This window comes from Rhodnius prolixus, unplaced genomic scaffold, assembly GCF_049639745.1.
Source record: "Rhodnius prolixus isolate KJV_2025 unplaced genomic scaffold, Rpr scaffold_2, whole genome shotgun sequence".
Lineage (NCBI taxonomy): Eukaryota > Metazoa > Arthropoda > Insecta > Hemiptera > Reduviidae > Rhodnius > Rhodnius prolixus.
In genome coordinates, this window is record NW_027411592.1 from 1,187,471 (window position 1) to 1,209,676 (window position 22,206).

Consider the following 22,206-nt stretch of genomic DNA (forward strand, 5'->3'; position numbering starts at 1 on the left):
CATTTTATATAAGATTAAAAAATATATATTTCTATATAGATCGCGATAGTAGACTTCAGGTTGGCTACACTGGAATAACAGAAATTCTGGACTGGTTTTTAAGTTTATATTTTTCTATAGTGTGCCTTGTTTGGAAAGCGGTATGGAAGTGGTTCTTCCCTGTCGCCTATGTGGTCTTAAAGTTTTTCTTGACCAAGAACATAAGAACTTATTTCACTTAAGAGAAAAGGAGAATAGATGTTTGTTTTGTGCATTTCTCTTTGCCACATCGCGTTCATTATTTCATCACATAAAATCAGAACATGATGATGGTATTGTATATTGTTTTCTATGCAAGCAAACTTTGAAAAATTATGAATTACTCTTGGAACATATAGACTCACACGTAGAGCTGCATGTTTATGGTTGTATTAAATGTTCGTGGACTTGTGCCAATAAAATTAAATTTTTGGAACATACCTGTGATAAGCCAGCAAGTGAATGTATTGAAATAGATAGTGATAACGAACCAAGCCCTACGCAAATTCAGTCTTCCTCCAGTCTAAGTGAAAAACGTGACACCGAAGATGTAAATAAAACAAAATTTGATATTCAAAACATATCTAATAAGTTCAGGGATAAAGAAAGGGTTCTGTTTATGGCTAGTTGTCTTAAAAATGATGGATATTATCATTGCACACTCTGCCCTAAAAAGTTAAAGACTTCTAAAGCATTTAGTTACCATATTTATAAACATAACAATTTATTAGAATACGCTTGTAAAACATGTGGAAAAGAATTTCCGACAAACAGCAAACTAAAGGTATGTGACATTTATTATTTGGTTAGAATTCATTTATGCTGATTTCTTTTTTTGTCGAAGTGACTGTGGCTCAAAACCATCGTAAAAAATACCAAAGAATACTCGTATCTAATACTCAAGGATTGGTCAATGTTGGTTGATAAGCTTGCCTAACCTTTTGAAAGAATGTTCGAATTGAAGGTGCCGTGGTAAACACTTGATGCCATTTTTAATGTTAAAAACGTATCGCATAATGACATCTTTTCTATTTTGTGTTTCATTACAATAATAAGCCTGTCCCTTTAGATGTGTTGGACCAGTAATTAGTACACTGGACATTCTTTCGAAGATCGGGGATTAGTCCAACTGCTTGCTTTTAGATTATCTCATACTGCGTTGGACACTGTTTTCTGCATCTGAGGTTCTTTCAGGGCGCGATGAAGTGAGAACTCTTGACACTTCGTTAATTTAAAAAAGTAATATTATTAAAAACTTTCAAGAGAACTTATTCCTACCTTCGAAAAATAATATCTGAAGAACTGCCGTCCAGTTTTCATGTTAAGAGTATATTTTTCTTGAAAAGAAATTACTTTTTAAAATCTGGAGTTAACAATAGCTCAAGTTATCTCATGATTTGACCACCATATTTTGAATGTAAACAAAAATAAAAACGTGGAGGTTATTTACAAGTTTTACCATAAAGAGAGTGAATATTGTGATGACAGGAGTGAGGATTACGCCTTGTATTAGATGAGGATTTCTGTATTGCCTGTTTCATCTAGAATTTAATTTTTATTCCTACTTAGTATTTGTAAAAACTATAAAAAACTATTGTCTTCAGTTTTTAAAAAAAATATTGCAAAAGAGCATAAATACATAATATTTCTCTTCTTCGCTGAAGCTCCAAGATCTAAGAGTTTATATCTCTGTAACACAGTCCAAAACGTTTTATAGAAACATTTTTCTAATAGATATAATAATTTTATTTTCAACTTATAATTCATTCTATTTAAACTTTTCAACTTAATTATGCCTGTTTTATACTCTAAATATTTTGTTATTCATTTTACAGGTTCATAGCGCTCTCCATAAAATGAAAAACCGGCATCTTTGTAAGGTGTGCGGCAATTTGTACAAGACCAAGCATTCTTTGGCTCTTCATGTACTAAAACATCGAGGTGGCTTCACCTGTGCACATTGTTCAGTCAAGTTCACCACAAAATTTAGAGTCAAATCACATGTAACTATTAAAACATGTTGTGGAAAAATATTAAGATGCCGTACCTTGTATGAAAAGCATATTAAAAAATCAATTCACAGATTCAAGTGTGAATATTGTGATACCAGGTAAATGATTTAGTTAATATAACTAAAACTTCTATTGATTTTTTTCCGTAGTTTTGATTATATGATATTTTACTACAATGTTTTTGTAAATTACTATTCATATAATGTGTACGAGTCACGTACTAGCCAGTGATGGGATTAAGTAAGTACGGGCGAACGTTCCTTCCTTCTAGGCAATTGAAAGTTTAAAATAAAGGAGGAAAAGTTAGAAGAAACAATTTTGTTCCGGAAAATTAAGTTCTGTTTAATTCATTGACAGCTCAAAATTATCTTGGATATCACCAAAAATCTATAAATCAAATAGATGAATTCTGACAATTCATTATCATTAAAATGTATTGTTTATCTCTAGCGGTTAAATTTCCTAAAAAAAAAAAAAAAAGTACTTAAACACTGGAAGACCGAAGACGTCGTTAATTATTGAATTTTTTTTTTTTATGATTTAAGGCGCGTCAACATCTAAGGTTATTAGCACCCGGAGCTTTTTTCAGTGCACTGCCGGCCTCCGGACAGTGTTCTCTCATTACAGACAACACTATCCATCACCGGACAGTTAGCTGTAAGAAGCTCCTAGGAAGAGAAAATCTAAGGGTCAGCAGCTGGATTCGAACCCGGGACCTCCGCGTGGGAGTCCAGTATGCTAACCTCATAGCTAATCCCTTCCCTAATTATTGAATAAAGGCTGAAGATAACTAGTTAAGCAGTATGTTGGTATTTTCGAATCTCACGCGAGATTTCAATAAGTAAGGACATTTTATTGAAAATGTTTTGGTAAACAATAATCTCGTAAGGAATTGACAAAACATTTTGCAATCCGTTGCTGTAAATTTTGCTGAAGATGTATGAAGCGTTAGCTTCATGAATTCAATTTGCTCAGAAAGATTGACTTTAGAGACCACTATAAACTTTGAAGGTTTCTAAATTTGTTGGCAATATTGAAAATATGATAACAAAAAAATCACATTGTTGGTGAAAGTCGAGTAAAAACAAAGATATGGAAGAAGAAATAATATACAAAATTTTAAAATTATCTGAATTAATGTTCCAGAATTATATGATTATTCACTAGTACATTATGAGCCGTTCACTGCACAAAACGATTAACCGCACTTTTTTAAATATGTTTCACTTGGTTCAGACATAGCTTTTTATATTTAAAATAAACTTCCCAAATAATAAAGATTAATACCATAAAACGACAAAAAGTTTTGGCTATTGAATAATAAATAATTTATTTCAGAAGCCATTTTTATTAACTCACTGCTCAAAGGTAAATTCTTGCAATAATTCGACTCAAATTCAGTAGCAGGCGCTACAATAGACGCTGAATGATAACGGTAAATTTATTTGAATTTATATTATAAACGGAATTTTAAAAAACAATGTACATCATTTCAACACATTTCTCCAAGTTTCGTTTATTGACTTAATCGAGTTGTGCAGTGATCATACATATATAATTTACCTGCTCGTATCCACTATTTCTCGCAATTTCTCTTAACAGGACAGTCTTCTAGAAACAGATTGTTCTTAGTCTTTCTGTTTCGTCCCTTGTCCTAGCAGTACAAGAACCAGGCGTATCAAACTCGTACTTTATTTCTAGAGTCTCACGACCGGCAAAAAAAAAAATCCTTACTCAAGTAATCTTTTACGTTTTTCTCCTTTGTGTTTTTAAAGACAAAGATAAAGGTAAAATTGTATTTGTATTGATACAAATAGATGCAATATGTAAGATTTTTCTGCTAAAACAAAGGAAGATTATGTTGTTAACATTGAAATATATTCTGTATTGAGAAGTTTCTTTACTTAAACCTAATTGACACGCATGATCGGTTTACTAAATAAAAGTAAGAGTAAGTGATTTTATAAGCTTAATGTGGATAATATTTTGATATTATTGTAGCAAATTATCAATATTAGTGCACGGGCCACTTAACCGTTCCCTAGAACTCTTATTATATTAGTAGATTATCTCTTCTCCAAATGGAAGTTCTGGATCCGATACTTGGCTTTACATCTGGTCACTTAACTCATACATCTTTTTATTTTGTAATTATATGCAATATGTTATTCTGTTGCAGTTTTGACTTTGACCTTAAGCTGAAACGACATTACGCCCTCCGACATAAAGATATACTGGGAAAACATCCATGTACAAACTGTGCCTATGTGGGTCTGAGTTTGCTCGCTCTTCGCCGACATGTACGACGTTCGTGTAAAAAAAAGCCTGGTAGAAAACGTCTCCTCAGACAGAAAAAGCCATCTTCGTGAATGTCTTCACTATACCATTGATTTTATTATCTATTTTGTTAATTTTATATTAAAAATGGTTGTTGCAATTTCATTCCAACTGTGAAATTTAAAGAAATATTTGAAGTGTGTGTTTCCATCCTCAATGCGCTCCAATAATCGCGAGAAGTGGTTTAAATTTTTAACAGAGGATTGTAAGATATTATTGATTTTTTGCAATTTTATTTTACGGAGATATGAATTTCATAGAGTCTAATCTCGTCGGTTTGCTAAGATATTACGCATATTTTGCAAAGGTTGTAGTACTGTCCTTTTATTCTCTTCAAGAGATTTCAGTTTAGTAGAGTATTTTATAATTAATATAATTCGTAGATCCATTTTAAACTTCGTACACTCACCTCTCTGACAACAACTCTTTTATTTCTACTCCATTTGAGTAGAAATAATGATTTTGGAGTTGAATTAATCTGTAATGTATTATTTAGATTCGTTCACGTCGAAAGTTACCTTCCCCGTCCTCCAATCATCTCTGCAGCTTCCCATTTTTTCCCCGAAATGCTTCCAACGTTGAAAGGTTAGGCTGGAACTACCTTCGCCAGTTAGTTTACTTTTGCAATGTCCCAAATTTCTTTAAAACTTGAATATTACATTGACTACCCTTATCTCTTCATTCAATCAGATTCGATGTCCTCTTTTAGCCGTTGATCTCAGAAATTCCTAACATTCATGAATTGCCATAACTTCTACTTTTGGTACCTTAGCTTGATTACTGACAACATTGACCATGATGTTCTTGCTCTCTAATTAAATCCGTTTGTCCATATCTGTCTGTAATTCTGATCAACGTGCCTTTTTGAACCTGGTATTGTGTTTTGCTAAGTTTCAAGACACTTCTTGCCAAGAACCTCTGGTTCCCATATTAAAGGAATATCATCCTAGGAATTTAATCACTTCCAAGACTATGAAGTACGTGACCTTTGGGTTAAGTTCCCCAGTATTTACCTGCCATTCTAAGACACGCGTACCACATTTACACTGTTGCCTACCATTAAGTAGAGAATGAAATCGCTACATTTTCTAAATATTTGCCCTTCTTGGCAGACTTTTCAAACTAAGAGCTCTTTGAATTAATCAATTATGTGATTGCAAAGAAGCGGAATTCAATTTGAAAAAAAAAAATACAGAAATGTGGCGCGCTCGCCAACATCTTCCGTTTTCCCTTGTAAGGGTCATATACCTTTACTATTTCTCAGAAAACTAAGATAAATGTGAATGCGACATACCTGTATTGCGAAGAAAGATGATCTGTAATAGAAACATAGCTAATTTCTAAACAGCTTCTAAGTGTGATTGTATTTATTTTTTGGCAAATCTTTAGCCTGGGTTTAAAAGAACTTGAACTATGACAAAGAAGTGGCTACTTCACTTAAATGCCTAAAATTTGAACTGAAATTTTTAACTAACCATTTAGTGAAAGTCTAGAATTAAGTAAATTTTAATATTGAGATTAATTTGCGAATGTTTTGTAATATTTCCAAATTTGCCTTGAGTAACATAATAAGTATGTATTATACTTTTGTTAAATAAACTGTAGCTTTAAATTAAACAAACGTACCTATCAGAAATACCAACACAAGTGATATATGTGTAATGCGTACAAAAAATCTAGATACAAAATGAATTTATAGTTTTGTTATTGAATAAAGAACTATGTATTTTTGGAAATTATTGTAGTAGTTTACACTAAATATGAAAAGGTAGGGTCTTATCATCTGCTGGCAATGCCCTTTTATGTACTACTTGTAGTTTTTGTTATCTACTTTTTTAAGAGAGCCATAATTTTACTTATATTTATGGTCTGGTGCCGAAGATCTCTTTGAAGCACTTTCTGAATATACATTACTAAATTACTCCTGGACCCAATCAATCACTAATTGATTATGAAAGCTAGAAATTAAAAAATAAATTCCGTTTTAAATTAATATAATGATTTTGATTTTAAAAATATAAATATGTGCACATATATAATTTATTTTATTTAGTTATTATCAATATAATTTCTATTTACATAATAAGTTAAAAACAATTCATCCTTGGGAGTATAATATATATAAGATTGCACGGAGGTTTAAGTTAAGGTGTTTTTAATTATTTCATTATTTCTTCTATAACTTTATGGGCAGAGTATAATCTTCTCCACAATTAAACACAATTTTTGAACTATTACGAAAAGTCCATTAAATAAAATAAAAATTGCCAATTCACAGGGGAAGGGGATCAAAAATGCAAATATTTATTTACAATAACAACCATAGAAATAGTGGCGGCCAGTGATTTAGCTAAAAGATGGAATATTACATATATGGAACTTACGTTTTACGGTAACTGTAAACTAACTAAACAAATCTTCAACTTTATTATAAAACATTTTGCAACGGTTTTGTTTTTCCATCGGTATCAAGTAATAAAGCAAACTATAAGAATAATAGTATTCAAAAATCTAAAATTTATTAGGGAATGAGAGAGAGAGAGAGAAGAACATCTGACGTTATGGTGGTACCAACAATCTTGGTTCAAAATAATTATTCGCTGCTTTTAATTTTGAAAAATAAATATAATTATTAAATGACTGTCCCCCTCATTGTTTTGTTTATTGAATTTCTCCTTCAAAGCAATTTGATTTTTTATATATGCTTCAATAAAATTTAAATTCGTGATGAAGCAAACAACAAATAGTCTCTCCATTCTCATAGAGAGCCAATCCCATCGCCGGTGTCCTGCACCAGCTGTAACAGTCATTTTGCTGCCGGAGTGGATTCTACAATGTCCGTCGTCGAAAGATCCACCATGCGTGGGAATTTCAGATTTCTTTTGGCCAATTCATCTTGACACCAGAGAATTAATTTCACCAAAGCATATAGGCGAGGATGTGTGGACTCGTGGTGTTCAGTCTTCAATATGGCCGTATTTACTTCGGATGCCACCTGGTTAAAAAAGAAAAAGAAAAAGAAAATCTTAATTGTAGGTTACTATTAAAGATATATTACAATTTTATATTATATTACAAAATTATTGTTTATCGTATTTTTTCCCATTTTTCTTTCGAGGACTAGCTTGAGAAATCTAGTGCAATTAAGGCCGCCTTAATGTTCGCTGAAAATCCAAGCGACTATTCCAAGAAAGTCACAAAATAATGAGAAAAAACTATTCAGTAACCTGGGCTGGCACTTCAGGTTAGCCGAATATCTATAAATTTGGAAATTCAGTCATAAATTAGATTTTCATTAATATTATTATAAAGGTGGCCAGAAAAAACGAACACTTTAGAGCAGCGTTTCCCAACCTTTTTTCGCTCGCGTACCACTTGGTAGTACATCATGCTAAATTGTACCACTTCGTAAAAAAAGATTGTATTTCGCGCAAATTTGTTAATCCGAGTGTGTTATTTTACTATTATTATCTTTATTTGTATAGAGATACAATGTATCTGTTACAAAGGAGTTCCAAGTTCATGTTCAACTTTATAAACTTTGCAAAGAGTAAGATCTTAGTTTTAACAAAATTATTAATTAATTTACGCAGTTCTTCTTTAGGATTACAGTCAACCCTCCTATAACACGGTGAGTGCGTACCGCGTTATAAGGAAACCGCGCTATAAGAAACTCGGATTTAACTGTACAAACCAGGCTAATTCGTAGCGCGTTGCATGGAAACCGCGCTATAAGAAACTCAGAATTAGTACAAATCACATCATTCGTAGCGCGTTATATGGAGACCAATAAATACAAAAGTCAAGATAAATTATAAATTATTTTTATTGAATTGAAGAGTTCATATAAGGAAATGATAAAAAAAAAATGAAACAAAAATTGAAAGGAATATAGAAATAAAAATATTTTAATAAATAATTAGATATTTTTAATTATAACAGTTAAAAAGGTTATAGTGTTACCTTATAGAAATTTAAAATGGATTCTAGTGATTCCTGTTTAGTTTTTTTTTTTAGTTAATAACCCTAATGGTGGCAGAAAAAATATAATATTTAACTCGAGTGTAAAGTATTTTCCACACTTGTTAAATAAATAACTATATTATTATTATATTAGAACAAATGAAGAATATTACTTGCAGTATTGTGTAATGTTGTCCAATTATAAACCGTTTGAGTGCCACGGAGCGATTTTGCGCTTCTTCGCTGTCGCTAGAACAGTGCCAGCAACAAAATTTTCGAAAGAATTGGTCACCAACGAAACCTACTGTGAAAGAGCTCTGAGACGACTGAAACCGATGTCGTAAACGGCTAAGAGATAAGCTTGAATGTTTATATAAACATATCCAGTTAAAATCATTCATTGGGTGCACGGAAAGAACTGATGGGACGTTATTGAACGGAAACCGCGCTGTAAGAGTACCGCGTTATAGGAGGGCTGTCGCAATTTCAGCTCCGCGTTATATGGAAACCGCGTTCTGAGAGTACCGCGTTATAGGAGGGTTGACTGTATTATATTTGTGCCCAAATCTTCTAAATTATATCTTTTAAGCATTCAACTACCTGTAAGTACCAATTAAATTTAATGTTGCTTGGATAGAGAGCTTACTTATTACAATCTAGTCTCTTTAAGCAGAATTTTACATATTTATCATTTAACTTCTGTCATATGATAATTCTATTAAATTTTCTTTATCTTTCATAATGATTTAGCTTTTCCTAAATTTTCTTTTTTAGAAGGGGGTTCGAAATCCAATTATCATTTGTGATTTTTGGGTTTTGGGAAAATACTCCATGAAAGACAATATTTTTATGATTTAATTTTTTTTATATTTTTTATTTCCGCCATTATCGATTATTTTTCGCGTACCACAGGTTGGGAAACGCTGCTGTTTTAGAGGAATGTATTACTTTAGATGATCTGTTGAATCAGTTGTTTATATTTTACTAGTCACGCGGTGATTACATGATATTCGCAATTCAATGAGTAAAAGCATTTAGTAGAGTGTTATTTACGTGAATAAAATATCAACGGAACTAACGTTGCTATAAAACAAAAACAGCTGTAATATCAACAAAAGTTGTAAGATTACGATTCTTTAGCAAACCTACATTAAAAGTCCCGACTCATTTGACAATAAATACAATAAAGTTTTTGTTAAAATTGAAATAGAATAAATTTATCAACTTTGTTAGAGATTAAAGTGCATGCCCCCCAGATGCCCGGAATGAAAGAAACCGATCTTTTGAGCGAGCGGGGCCGGTAGAGAGGGTGACAAACTATAGAGAGGGTAACAAAAGTCCTCTTTCCTCATTTAAGACCAATTTTCTAGCAAAGAATGAAAACTAAAGTGGGAAATGGGAAAGTGATTATCTTTTAAAAAGTGGGAGAGGAGGAACAATCCATTACTAGCCTTGAATCCGAGGTTATTAGGCTTAAATTTAACAAGAAGAAACAGAATTATTAATGGAATTAGGTCCAACCAAGGGCTCTGCCTAGTCTATCTTAATAAAATTGACAAAGCAAGTCATATCTTGTGCCGTAAAGTAAGAACTTAGAGCACATTCTGATGGAATGTTAGAAAGAAGATACCGCGGAAAAACGTTGGTGAGTTCTTTCCAAAAAAAAAACTCAGCCCCTTTAATTACATCCGCATCAACCGTAAAGTCAATATTATGGGCGATGAATTAATAGAATTTATTAACAGCTGTAAATATAAATGTGTAAGTCTATACGGTTGGTATGTCTGAATAGAGCTACAAATTGTGTGTATGTTAATGCGTAAGCAGCACATATGAATATCTAAAATTTCATGATTGCAATAGTCTGCTAATGGCGTCAAACATTGCAAAAAAAAAAACTTGGAAGTTGACTGGAATCTCAATGCTAATATTATCAAAGTGAATAAGTTAGGATTATTTTTTTTTTTTTTTTAAGCTTTTGCTAACCTTACGTCTGTGCCTCATGTCCAGAAGGTCTGAGAATGGTGACATGAGCGGATGATCAAATGCCAGTAAAGCGAGCGTTCGTTCCAGTTCGTTCAAAATGGCCGGCTGAGATTCTCCACACTCGGAGAGTTGTGACTGAGCAAAATGCACCGCTTCCTCTACTTTACCATCGCGTATTAGTTCTATTAGATGAAGTTGCTGCAGAATAAAAACAAAACAAAAAGAAGACATAATAAAGGAGGAACGCCACTTCTAAGAAAGAGGATTGCTTTAATTTCTAAGAAGCAAAGAAAAACACAAAATTGCTCCTTTACCTGCAAATGGAAGTAAAGATATCTGTCGTTGTCTAAGAGTTCAGGGTGCAACTGGTTAACTAGCAATGTTGCTTCTTGGATTCGACCGTTTTGTATGGCTTCACGAATCTGTATCCGATTATCCATGGAGTTCAGATCTATTGGTGGAACTAAGCCAGATTCTTCTTGGAAACGTTCGGCAGCCTCTTTGAAACCTTCTATAAAATAAGAAGAAAAAGCAACTTTTATATCAAACTTTGTCCACATAAAATTTTTAATATAAACTGTTATTGGTTTATTGCAGATAGTTTATTTTGAAACATTTCTCTTTCTTTTATTTAAGAATACTTTTTAGTAAATGTGACTGAAATTTCAACTCATTATTAATTTGTAAATGTTAACTTCATTACATTAGCAGGCAACAAATAGACCAACTGTTCATACATACTCAACTTCAACATTCACCTCTCAAGGAAACAATACAAAACTCCTAATGATCCCTGGAGCAAATATTTTTGTTTAATGTTTCCTGACAAGTAATTCAAGAAATCAGACGTATTATTAGAAATGGATAGCGTTATTACAATAATATATATTAAAAACACACATTTAATTTACGAATATTATTATTCAATAATCACATCCCCTAACAATATCAGACGAAAACACAATCTTTCAATTTATCCAGTTTCTGCTTTAAACTCTAATTTTCTTCTTTTATGCACGAAAATATTTGTAGCGCTAACGATGACTATGGAACTTTTAATATTGGTGCCCCAGACGTTCATGTATTGTGTGTCAGCCTAAACAATTATTAGATAATAATCGAATATATTTAGACCAAAAAAAACGGAAATTATATACATCTCTATCTTTACGCTAATACGGAAGTACTTAATACCTGGATTATGCCCTTAATAACTACTTTTGGAAGTAAATATTTATGAAATAGTGAAAAATTACACGAAATATCAAATATTTAGTAGATGGTAATTTTTTTTGATCTCAATAAAAGTGTAGACTTGAACGATGTCTCGTAAATTTACTTTAGCCCTAAACAATTATTCCAATAAAAAAGAAAGATAACGTTAAATTATAATCCATATCTAAACTTTTGTAGGTTAAATAACATCGTAAACTACCCGTTAGTTCTTTCTACATTCTTAGTGTACCAAACAGAATATAAACGTTGTTTCTTGTTTTGGAAGAGGGCCAAGAACGAAATGTCCCCCAGCTCAATCGCAGTAGTCTTTATTTTGTTAAGAAAAACAATACAAAAATTATTAGACTCACCTGTGACAAGGTAGTTCATAATCAGCTTGTTCATATCTGATCTTTGTACGTGCATTGATTCCAATTTTTTGATCCATTCCTCTTTTGTATATTCAGGAGGTTTATCTGTGTAACTCATAATTTCGTAAATAATAGTTTGGAACTCAATTATGATTTATTCTTTATTCTTATTTACTGTATATGTGAATTTAATAGGTTTTTATCAAAGTCAAGAAAAAACGTACAAAACTATTCACATCATTGACCAATATCATCAACTACTGGCATTACAGATCAGCACAAAGGAGAGTGAGGTTTCATAGCACAATAAGTCAGGTGGTTTCATTAAAAACACTGCTGCCAACCTAAATTTAAAAAGTGAAACTCGAGTTAAGATTTACAAAAGAATGTGTGATCAACACCAACCTATTAAGATATTTCTTATTCTGCCACTTTCTAATTGTTAATTTTTCAATTAAGTGTTTATTATATTTTATTTAATTATAGCAAGACTTCTACATTACAATTAATATTTGTTCAATTCAAAAATTGGATGATTTAATTATAATTTAGATAGTTATTTAAATCAGTCACTAAAACATTAATTTAATTATTTATTAAAAAAAAAGTACCATGATGAGCAAATATCAAACCGATTGTGCAATTAAAAGATGGAAGATATATCTGTACCTCGGAGGGAAAAGGCACCATGTCACAAAAAGTAAATTTTACAGGGGAGCCAAATGAAGATATTTTTCCAAATTCATTTTTTGTTCCACTTTTCCGGTTATACTCTTTCCTGTACTTCTCACCGTAATTATTACATTAGGTATGGCCACTTAACCTCCCATATTTTAAAATATTTTATTTTGATCTCCATTGTGAAAAAAATTTATGCCCATGTAGTGCCTTTTACCCTTAAGTAATGAAGTATCATAGCGCTTTTTAAAAATACATAAATCGCTTAATAGTAAACATACGACATTGTGCTTTACACCTCTAGAAAGAGCAACAAAAAAATTGTAAAAAGATGCCAAAATCTGAAAATCGAAAAAAATGGACATGGTGCCTTTTCCTTCCGAGGTACAGATATAATAACTACGTAGTTCTGGGAACACTTACTATTTGGATGTATCTAAGTATGCAAATATCATTCTAAACTTGATTAAATAAATCTGCTTTTCAGAGCAAGTAATTATTCTTTTAATGAACATAAATAATTCGGGCTTTGAAGTAAATTTTACAATGAATTCGTTCCAAAGATGCACTCAAATTTAGAAGTAGGGATGTTAAGCACCTCTCTAAACCCGATTATCACACATGGCCCAATATAGGAATATCAGGAATCGGAAACCGGCAGGTTAAAGTAACATCTCTCTCTGGTCTCACTTCCGAGAGGACATATCCTGCTTTAAACTACCATCCGGGTTCTCAAGGGAAGCTTCATGGAGAGCAGGCTAATTGAGAAAACTTCTTGTTACTGCTCTCCTAAACCCGCGATAGTCAGGGGGATGCTTAATTACACTGAAAGGAACCCTTCGTATTGTATGCCTACTCATACTGGTGTTAGAATTAGTTTACTAAACTCAAATTGCACATATCATCTATATAATTTGTGATCATTAGTGGTGAGATATTTTCTGGTACAGCTAGAATGTCCGTATAGAGAAGCTAAAATCCCTGAAGATGTGGTTAATCCACCTCTATCGAAAGGCACGTATTGCAATTCAAATGCGGTCGATTCATATAATTGTTCTATCTATTATTGTTAGACCATAGGTCCGTTTTTGTATTAATTAACTTTTTTTCCCTTTCGCCCATCAAAACTGATGAGAATTCCTATCGCTTCTTCTTTTGGCAAGTGGTTTTCAATAAATCTTTTTATTAGCCAATGCAAACAATAATAAACAAGTAATGTGCTTGTTATTGGAAGAAAAACAAGTGTTTAAGTTGGTGTAGGGCATGCTTTCTATTTAAATGATATATTTTTAATACTGCAACACTTTAAAAGATATTATTATTATTTAATATTTTTAAATTTAACCGACTGAGTATAAACAGAAAGTCCAACTCATTAATTGATTACTACGTTTGTATTATTGTTTTAAGATTAGTTTAATGATTACAACAATTGGATGTAATTTTCGGTTTAATGAGGTTTCTCACCTAATTTTAAGAAACAAAAACGGAGTCAGTTTGGAAGAAAAGAGATAATAAATGCAAATTTCCTAAACAATTTCAAAACCGTAACTACTTCTGTTAGTGATAGCGAACGAATACTGAAGTGAGTGGTAAATAATATAGATTTGGTCACAAATCTCGAATGATAAAACTAAAACAGAACACCACCGATGTAACATGATAACTCTAATACACAGCATGTAAATAAAGAGAAATATAAAAGATTACCTAATCTTGTTGTGGTTTCCCGATCTTTGGCATAGCAATAATAGCCTTTATGTAGTTATAAAGAATCGCTCCACAAAAAAATTTGGTAAATCAAAAGTTAAATGTAATCTTGTAAAAATTAACCTCAATAAATATCATTTGTAAATGTCGAAAAACCGCAAAAACGAAAATAATTAGGGATTAAAAGTACGTTAACTAGAGATAGTAATCTAAAATTACCTGCAATTTAGAATAACTACTGAAAAGATTTGTCAGAAACTTGTACTTACTAAAACTTGGTTCAATTTTAATAAGCTCAGAGATTTAAAACCAAAGAACAATGTAAATATCTATATCTAAGCGTGATACTGTATTTTTAAAACTGAACAAAATAAGACAACTACTGGTTATGTTTAACTTTACGTTCACATGTGTTATATTTTAGGTTTCCCCTTCATTAAAAAAAAATTATATATTGAAATAAAATGGCAGGTGTTGATTTTATTAATACATTTAGATTATATTCAAAAAGTGTTTTAGTTGAATGCATTTTTTTTCTTAATATTGAGATGAGTAAATAAACTTTTAGAAAGGAAAAATATATTATTTGTTTTTAGTATATATATTGAAGTTTAGCCAAGCGACATCTTACGGTTAAGGTCGGCACTCGTCAGCTAGCGATGGGGACCCCCGAAGAGTTTGTTCGGTATAGTGATATAAGGTTTGTTTTTGAAGATTTTTGAAGTATTTAATAAAGGTTTCGACACATGGAAAGAGTCAAACGGTTTTTACAGAAGAAAAGTGCCTACATTAGGGCGGGTGTCAAAAAGGGAGCAACTTGGTATTCAAGATCACGCCGGCCGGAGATTCAAGGTCACCAATCTACGCCTCATGTAAACAGACGTTTTTTTTTTTTTTTAAAATTCTATTAATGTTTGTGTACCGTGCATAGTATATTTTGGGGCAATCCCAAGCTGTAAAAAGAGTCAAGCTGATGATTAATCTGCTAGGTTTAAGCTGCAATAATTTTTAAAAATTTCTTTTTTAGACCACGCCTCTTATGATTGCATGTGAAATGCACTTCGAAATTTAGCTCATTTAGATCCCTATTCAAATTTTAAAGTGGGAACTGTAATATTTGGCTAAACTATTTACTGCTATTATACTTGATGGCGAGGATGAAACAGTTCGTTATTAGAAAAAAATGATCCTTTTTAAATGTAAAATTTATTTTCAAATTAAACCAGAAGTTTGAATATTTTAGTTATACGCATAATTTAATGTTTTGTAAGCCGTCCTTTTTGCTCAATCTTGAATGTGACCGCCAAACCTGTTGGTTGGATTCGCTGAGCCGGTTATTGAACACTTTGAACAATTAATAAACAATCAGAATATTTGATTGCAATGCTTTGTTTTGGATCAGTATTCTAAATTATCGTTCAATTTTTTTAAGATTTACTGTTATTCCACACGATTTATGCTGTTTGTTTCGTATAGTTTCTTTAGATTTGTTAATTCTTTCTTATTGTTCAAAGATTTTTTAACATTTGGGCTTAGTTTATTTTAGAATTTGACTATAAAAAAAAGTTTGCTTATTAGGGGATCAGTGATTGATTTAGCAGTTTGATTTCTGTTGAAGCAGGATGGATCAGACAGTCTCCTAAAGTTTTAAATTTAGAAATTTAAAACAATTTAAAGCAAAAAATGGGAGTTTTAAGAAATTACAAATTTTATCAAGATCTAGATCCATAGCTTATCGCTTTGCTAATAGGTATTTCTGCTTCTTAATTGCCCAAAAATTATTCAAGCTCATTTAAAAAGATGAATTATGAATAAGGGTACTTTGAAAACTGCGTACTAAAAAGAATCGAGTTCATGGTAAAATTTTATGTAAAAAGTTGGTTAGTTCAATGTCTAACGGGTTTATAAATTATAATTATGTAGAGAAAGGTTGACATTAAATATTTAAATGTGTTTACAATTAGAAATTTAATTTGTGTGGGTACATTTGTAATTCTGATTCAGTACAATGTTTAAATCAGTAAAGAAATTTTAAAAACAAAAGTCATCCGGAGATATTTGCACAATTAGTCAACAATTACTATTTTTTATTTAAAAAATATTTGCATCCTCAGCCTTTAATTTCAACAATAATTAGTTTATTTCTGATATTGAAGTTACCCACTGTATATTTCCAAGTGATGGCCAGTTTATCCAAGTTAGTGAACCTCAAGATGAAAGAGTTTGCTATCATTTATCAACCAATTATAGTATAAATAAAACCAAAAAAGAATTAATTTCTAATTGGAAGCGATATTTTCTAATATTAATTCATGAATAATGTAAAATTCGACCTTTTCTTGTATGATTTTGTCACTTAAAGGTTCTTTCATAGTTTTAATAATTTTCAACGTACGAAGTTTACTTTTAAACATAACCAAATTTTCATGTGTCATGAATATTCAATGTTTTCATGTAATATTTTCTATTTCTTGACTTATTTTTCTATTTAATATTAATTTTATTATTATTTTTTTTTTTAGGATTTAAAAAAATGTTGAATTCGCCGCCGAATGGTAATTTTGAAGACCGATTGCAGTAATAAGCCATTATTATTATTTAATTTTTTTTAAAAATTAAGTTTTCGGAGTTTTATAACAAAGTGATTGGATGGATGAAGTCCGAATAGAAGTAACAAGACTGTATAATCCGTTTATTGAGGTTCTTCTTGCTTGTTTAAAAGGTTACCATCATTTTATCTATCACGTTTAGTAACCAGGACCTTTCTCATAGGAGAATGCGTTTTTGCTGGTTACATAATTACAACACAAATAATAGATTTTACGTTTAAGAAGTTTCTAATGTTGATTGAATGATTCCTTTTCGAATATCAATCACGGAGAGGCAATAATCTCTCATCCAGTTTATCTGTGCTACATGTGCAATGGCATCATCTAAGAGGCAGAATGTTTACTGTTCCTTAATTTTAAAATATTTTTCCGTAATTGGGATACTAAAAAAGAACATCACATAGAGCAATTTGAGGGTAAAGTGTGATATTTCCCTTTAGTGAATTGTCCTATCTATTTGAATCAGCAAACTGAAACATATCAACAGGGCCGGATTCTCCTATAGGCTAACTAGGCTTCAGCCTAGGGCCTCAAGATCAAGAGAGGCCCACATTCAAATTGTTAACAAAATTAAAATTACTTAGTGCATATCCTGAATGACTAATTTAGGCTTGTTTACTGTATTTTTCATGTTGGAGGATGACCCTAAATCGTTAGTTAATGTATTTTGTTTGCCTCCATCAAACGGCAGTATTGCTCGCAATATAATGAGTGACCCACGTCCCATCCGACTAATATGATCTTTTTAGGATGCAGGGCTTATCTTGGACGCTAACGTTAATTTGGCCCCCTTGGAAAAAACTTTCAGACATCCTCACTGTGCATTGCACCAGCTTAGTATCAAACAAACACTCGAAACTAATAATATAATTTAGATATTCAGGAACCTCTGCATCAACCTTGCAACATTTACATTATTTAATAAAAAAACAATCAATACCTTTTGTTATATCTTGTTTTTTTTTCTTTCTGTTGGGCTTTGTAGGATTGAAAGTGCGTTTTCATAAAAAGAAGAAAACAACATCTCAGTGTAACAATGGTGAGCAAGAGCAATTCATATCTCTTTACATCTTTTCTTGTTAATCTCTTGCAGGTAAATTAAATTGCATTACAAAAACAAAAAAAATTAATTCAATAGCTTATAGCTGTTGACAGCTTGAAGTCTAAAGTAACCTTAAACGATTATTTAAATAAATAAACCGAATTATGTATTAGAGAGTAGAATAATGATAGAATAGCTTATTCCAAATTTTAAAAAAATCCAATCTGTAAAGCAGATATGTAACTTTGCTAATAGACAAAAAGGAAAATCTGTCCAAAAGGTACAAAAATCTCCTTAACAAAAACTTACAGTTTAAAAAGTTAAGTATAAGGGTTGATTAAACGCCAAAAGGTACACAAATCAGCAAGTACCCAACATTTCATTAATACTTCATTGATATTATTTAAGTAATTTTACCGCATTAATTTTCATTAATATTTTTTAAGAATTTATTAGATGTCACATACCCTTATGCTGGCCAGTTCATTCATAATAGTTATAATTGTGATAAAATGTATATTATATCTTCGTATAAATAGGTACTTTATTTTAACTCTATTCCAAATTATTCTTCTGATTCTGAAGTTGTCACATATACATGCATGTTAAATTAGAAAAAGACAAATTTAGAGCCGGCTACTGTTTAAATTTGAATCACGGAGGATTTAAAGCAATATTTCAGTCTTGAATTCGTCTTACCGAAATATTCGTGAGGACAAATAACACACAGTTAATAACAAGTAGATTATTCAACAACAATTATTCATTTCTCAATTGTAATTTAATTTAGTTCCCCTAATTTTACTTATGGTAAAATACTGGAATAATTAGCTGTCCTAAAAATATGCATATCTTATTTATTTTATATTACATATACACAACATTGTGGGAAGAACACCTAGATGGAGAATGTAATTGAAGAAAACTATATTATTCACGATAAAGCCAGATTGACTACTTCATAAAATAACAATTACTTTATCGAAGAATGAACTTAAACCGACGATTTTTATTTAAAAATAAAAATAAATAAAATCATTGATGTAAGTTGGTGTAAGCAATTTTTAAAAAAGTTTATGAATTTTTTAGCCTCATATTTTTTTATTTTTTATAACGTTTTCTTTTTCACCAGTGATTAATAGTTTGATTATTATAGATAAATAGATATTACAGTCAATCTAAGTTAAATGGTGTGCTACTTGAACAAATATTTTGTAGATGAAAATGGCCAGCATAAGGGTATGTGACATCTAATAAATTCTTAAAAAATATTAATGAAAATTAATGCGGTAAAATTACTTAAATAATATCAATGAAGTATTAATGAAATGTTGGGTACTTGCTGATTTGTGTACCTTTTGGCGTTTAATCAACCCTTATACTTAACTTTTTAAACTGTAAGTTTTTGTTAAGGAGATAAATAAACCGAATTATGTATTAGAGAGTAGAATTCCTCTGTCCCGAAATACACGTGAATTCTAACCTGATATGTAAAAGGTATCCAAGTTCATCAGGTCATATTAAGGAAATGGCTCTAATTTTAATTCATTTCCATATTTCTTCTTTTGGGCAATACGTTGTCAGTTTCTTAGAATATTCTTCAATTTTATTATTAATTTTACATAATGAAAGTACAGTAAACTGACAATTTTCAATATAAATTGTTAAGTAATATTAAAATCAATTTGAAAAATGTATTATCAGTTTACTATTCTATTAAGTTGAGACTTGGCGTGTTCAAAACAAGCCAGTTGAAACAATGAACTAGATACAACTTAAGTATTCAAATAAAATTAATATTTTTTAAGTTTCTTTTGAAAAGTTATGTACATAGATATATTGGTAACTTGTGTAATTGATAGAAGTTATTACCAGAACAATGCCTCCTATATTTATTGGAAGGCGCTAACCAGAACTTAGAGCAGGTTATATTTAAGTAACTATAATGAATATTATCTTTTCTCTATTAGTTATGAACAAATATATATATATATATATATATTAATTTTATTTAATTTTGAAGTTTTTAAAATCTTTTTTTTTCAATACTCTTCATACAATATGCTGTTTGCAATTTTTCTTCAAGGATTAACTGAATTGTATCCCACTTAATTATCAGGTTAGGTATGTTTAAAATATGAGGATTTCACTTAATTTATTTAACAATTAGTTTCTTAAAGAAAGAGATAAATTTCTGTTGAACGCTATTAGTTTTCCACTCTGAGTTATTCAAATCTGTTTCCTTCTAGTTTTTCCCATTTAATTTTACAATGTGATAACGACGATTTTTTCACATATCAAATTTCTGACCTCGTACACTATAATTGACGTTCTTGATAACAATAACAGTGTTGTTTTATGCCGCTATATGTGATATAGAAATTTTGCTTAGTATTGCAATTTTTTGTACTATCAACTATATTGCTTTAATAATAACACTAGTTACAAATTTATTATTATTATTATTTAGATTACATGATAAAAGGCTATCTCAGCTGTTTCACGACTGGTTTTGCGTTAACTGTTCTCACATTAATTATGTCTGCTTTAGTTCATTGCTTTCCTTGATTTTATTGTATAGCATAATGGGGAGCGCAGTACTTATTCTTGCAGAAATCACTCCCCCTGTGTGTAAAACAAGTTTTATGATAATTTAATTGATAATTTTCAAAGTTTCCTCGTTGATTTGCTGAAAAGCTAGGCTGAGGTTTTTCCTCTTATTTACTTTTTGGCCACTGGAGTGCGATAAAACTTTATATTTAGTATAATACTAAACTTTATCTTCATTAACTAAATTCTAGCAAATAATGGCAGACTCATGCAAGCCATCAGGAGATCTAACTAGTAGAGAGATTTTAAAGAAATAATGAGTGCCAAAAAGATATTAATGCTAAAAGTAGTATATGCAGATCTTAAAACGTCCATTTTAATGGAATAAACTTATTGAGAAAGAGAAAAATTAAAACTTATCAGTCAATATTCCGAACATAGGGTGAATTTATTAAAAAAAATTACTCCCTACTAGATAAGACTAAGTTTGTTACTTCCATAGTTGTTTACTTTCTGAACTAGCTGTTGGTGGGTCGTCGGACACATTTATGTCCAGGGGAAGGTAGCATCCCTCCTTATGGATGAACTTTGTGGGCAGTCGGGGCCCGTCCGGGGTCGATTGTGAGATGCTGTGAGGTGTTTCGTGTTTGGATCTCTCACTTGACTTTGTGGCTTAATGTAAGGAGATGCCACTACCAAAGGGCGCTCATTCTCGAACTTTTTTTTTTTTGTGGAGCTTGTTTGATGGAGGTGGGATCACTTAGGATCAGGTTATAGGGGAGCTACTGCGGTTATTCCCATAAGGGTGTTGCTCAATTTGTATGGGCAGCTGTGAATCTTAGGTGACATAAACTCCTTCTTAAGAGGCCTTTCTATGTAATTGAAGGAGTAGAACCTAAATTCATGTCTGAAGCATTTCCAATTATCAAATTGGAAACTTGAAAATGACATGGCACGTACGAGTGCTTAAAAGTAGATTGGATAAGCGAGCATATACTTGTAGTACATTAATAGGCCTGAAATTTGAACAATTTTCCTGCAAAGATTGGTTTTTGAGGCTGTTGAGGTTGTTAAAATGTTTTATATAGATGTAGTAATGTACCGTTTAAAATTCTGGACAAGTTTGTAGGAATTTATTAAGTATTTAGTAGTTGCAGTTAACTAATGACTGCTGTTACCTTGCAGGATCCAGACGACTACATGAATGGAGCTGGGGGGGATGCTACAACGGAATCGCTAGCTCATACCGACAACGGTAAGTGGTACTTGAATTTTTGTTTTACTTCATTATTCACCTAAAGAATGCACCCTCTAGCTCGACTAGACCTATGTGGACTTGGTCTAATAAAAACAAGACCCGTCGCACTCAGCTCGTTCAATTTATATTTAATACACGAACTAAAGGTACCCAATAAGAGAAGATATAATTGCCCAAAGCTGCGATTTTGCTCTAGAAACACAACAGTAGACCCACGATAATAACCGCAGTTATTGCGGTGTTCAATCAAAACCAAAAAACATATCCGTTGTTATATTGCCATATACATTTAATTTGAGAAGCGACACCTGAAGTAATTGGCGTCCGGAACCATTTCCAGTGTATTGCCAGCCTCCAGGCAGAGTTCTATCGTTACAGACAATACTGCTGAATCACCCAGAAATGAGCTGAAGATAAAACCTTCCTAGTAAGATTTAAAACGATTGCTATACTTCCC

General features: G+C 31.4%; 3 protein-coding genes across 18 annotated transcripts in view; 2 read left to right on the forward strand and 1 right to left on the reverse strand.

Moving 5' to 3' along the window:
- Positions 1 to 67: 67 nt before the first annotated feature.
- On the forward strand, positions 68 to 7,012 carry LOC141448721 (uncharacterized). Its single transcript, XM_074117281.1, has 3 exons — positions 68 to 802; positions 1,854 to 2,128; positions 4,210 to 7,012. Exons 1-3 carry the CDS (start codon positions 143 to 145, stop codon positions 4,397 to 4,399), a joined length of 1,125 nt encoding a protein of 374 aa, XP_073973382.1. The 5' UTR covers positions 68 to 142; the 3' UTR covers positions 4,400 to 7,012.
- On the reverse strand, positions 6,390 to 14,717 carry Hou (GID complex subunit 8 homolog protein Houki). 5 transcript variants are annotated; one of them, XM_074117292.1, is made up of 6 exons: positions 14,560 to 14,717; positions 12,127 to 12,246; positions 11,903 to 12,007; positions 10,631 to 10,827; positions 10,317 to 10,514; positions 6,390 to 7,362 (listed from the first exon to the last, which is right to left on the reverse strand). In XM_074117292.1, the coding sequence occupies exons 3-6, from the start codon at positions 11,955 to 11,957 to the stop codon at positions 7,174 to 7,176; spliced, it is 639 nt and encodes a 212-aa protein (XP_073973393.1). In that variant the 5' UTR covers positions 11,958 to 12,007; positions 12,127 to 12,246; positions 14,560 to 14,717; the 3' UTR covers positions 6,390 to 7,173. The 5 variants fall into 5 exon arrangements, with proteins under 5 accessions (XP_073973393.1, XP_073973394.1, XP_073973389.1 ...); XM_074117293.1 differs by having other exon boundaries at positions 14,510 to 14,710; XM_074117288.1 differs by having other exon boundaries at positions 11,903 to 12,246.
- Positions 14,718 to 14,852: 135 nt separating this feature from the next.
- LOC141448715 (MAP kinase-interacting serine/threonine-protein kinase 1-like) overlaps positions 14,853 to 22,206 on the forward strand; it is a 126,566-nt gene continuing 119,212 nt past the window's right edge. The window contains exons 1-4 of one of the 12 annotated variants that reach the window (XM_074117259.1): positions 14,853 to 14,990; positions 16,813 to 17,012; positions 17,885 to 17,985; positions 21,670 to 21,746. In XM_074117259.1, coding sequence (XP_073973360.1) covers positions 17,936 to 17,985; positions 21,670 to 21,746 — 127 coding nt within the window. In that variant the 5' untranslated portion in view covers positions 14,853 to 14,990; positions 16,813 to 17,012; positions 17,885 to 17,935. Of the gene's footprint in view, positions 15,163 to 16,812; positions 17,013 to 17,884; positions 17,986 to 21,669; positions 21,747 to 22,206 lie in introns of all 12 variants that reach the window. The other 11 variants (XM_074117265.1, XM_074117264.1, XM_074117266.1 and 8 more) reach the window with 11 other exon arrangements.

Bases quoted from the DNA above. Each gene is read 5' to 3' on its own strand.
- Hou (XM_074117288.1), bottom strand. From the start codon at position 12,020: ATGAGTTACACAGATAAACCTCCTGAATATACAAAAGAGGAATGGATC. The intron at 10,828-11,902 runs GTGAGTCTAATA...CTTATTTTATAG, and splicing joins TATGAACTACCTTGTCACAG to AAGGTTTCAAAGAGGCTGCC. The intron at 7,363-10,316 runs GTTAGCAAAAGC...TTTTTTAACCAG, and splicing joins ACATGAGGCACAGACGTAAG to GTGGCATCCGAAGTAAATAC.
- LOC141448721 (XM_074117281.1), top strand. From the start codon at position 143: ATGGAAGTGGTTCTTCCCTGTCGCCTATGTGGTCTTAAAGTTTTTCTT. The intron at 803-1,853 runs GTATGTGACATT...TTCATTTTACAG, and splicing joins CGACAAACAGCAAACTAAAG to GTTCATAGCGCTCTCCATAA. The intron at 2,129-4,209 runs GTAAATGATTTA...ATTCTGTTGCAG, and splicing joins TGTGAATATTGTGATACCAG to TTTTGACTTTGACCTTAAGC.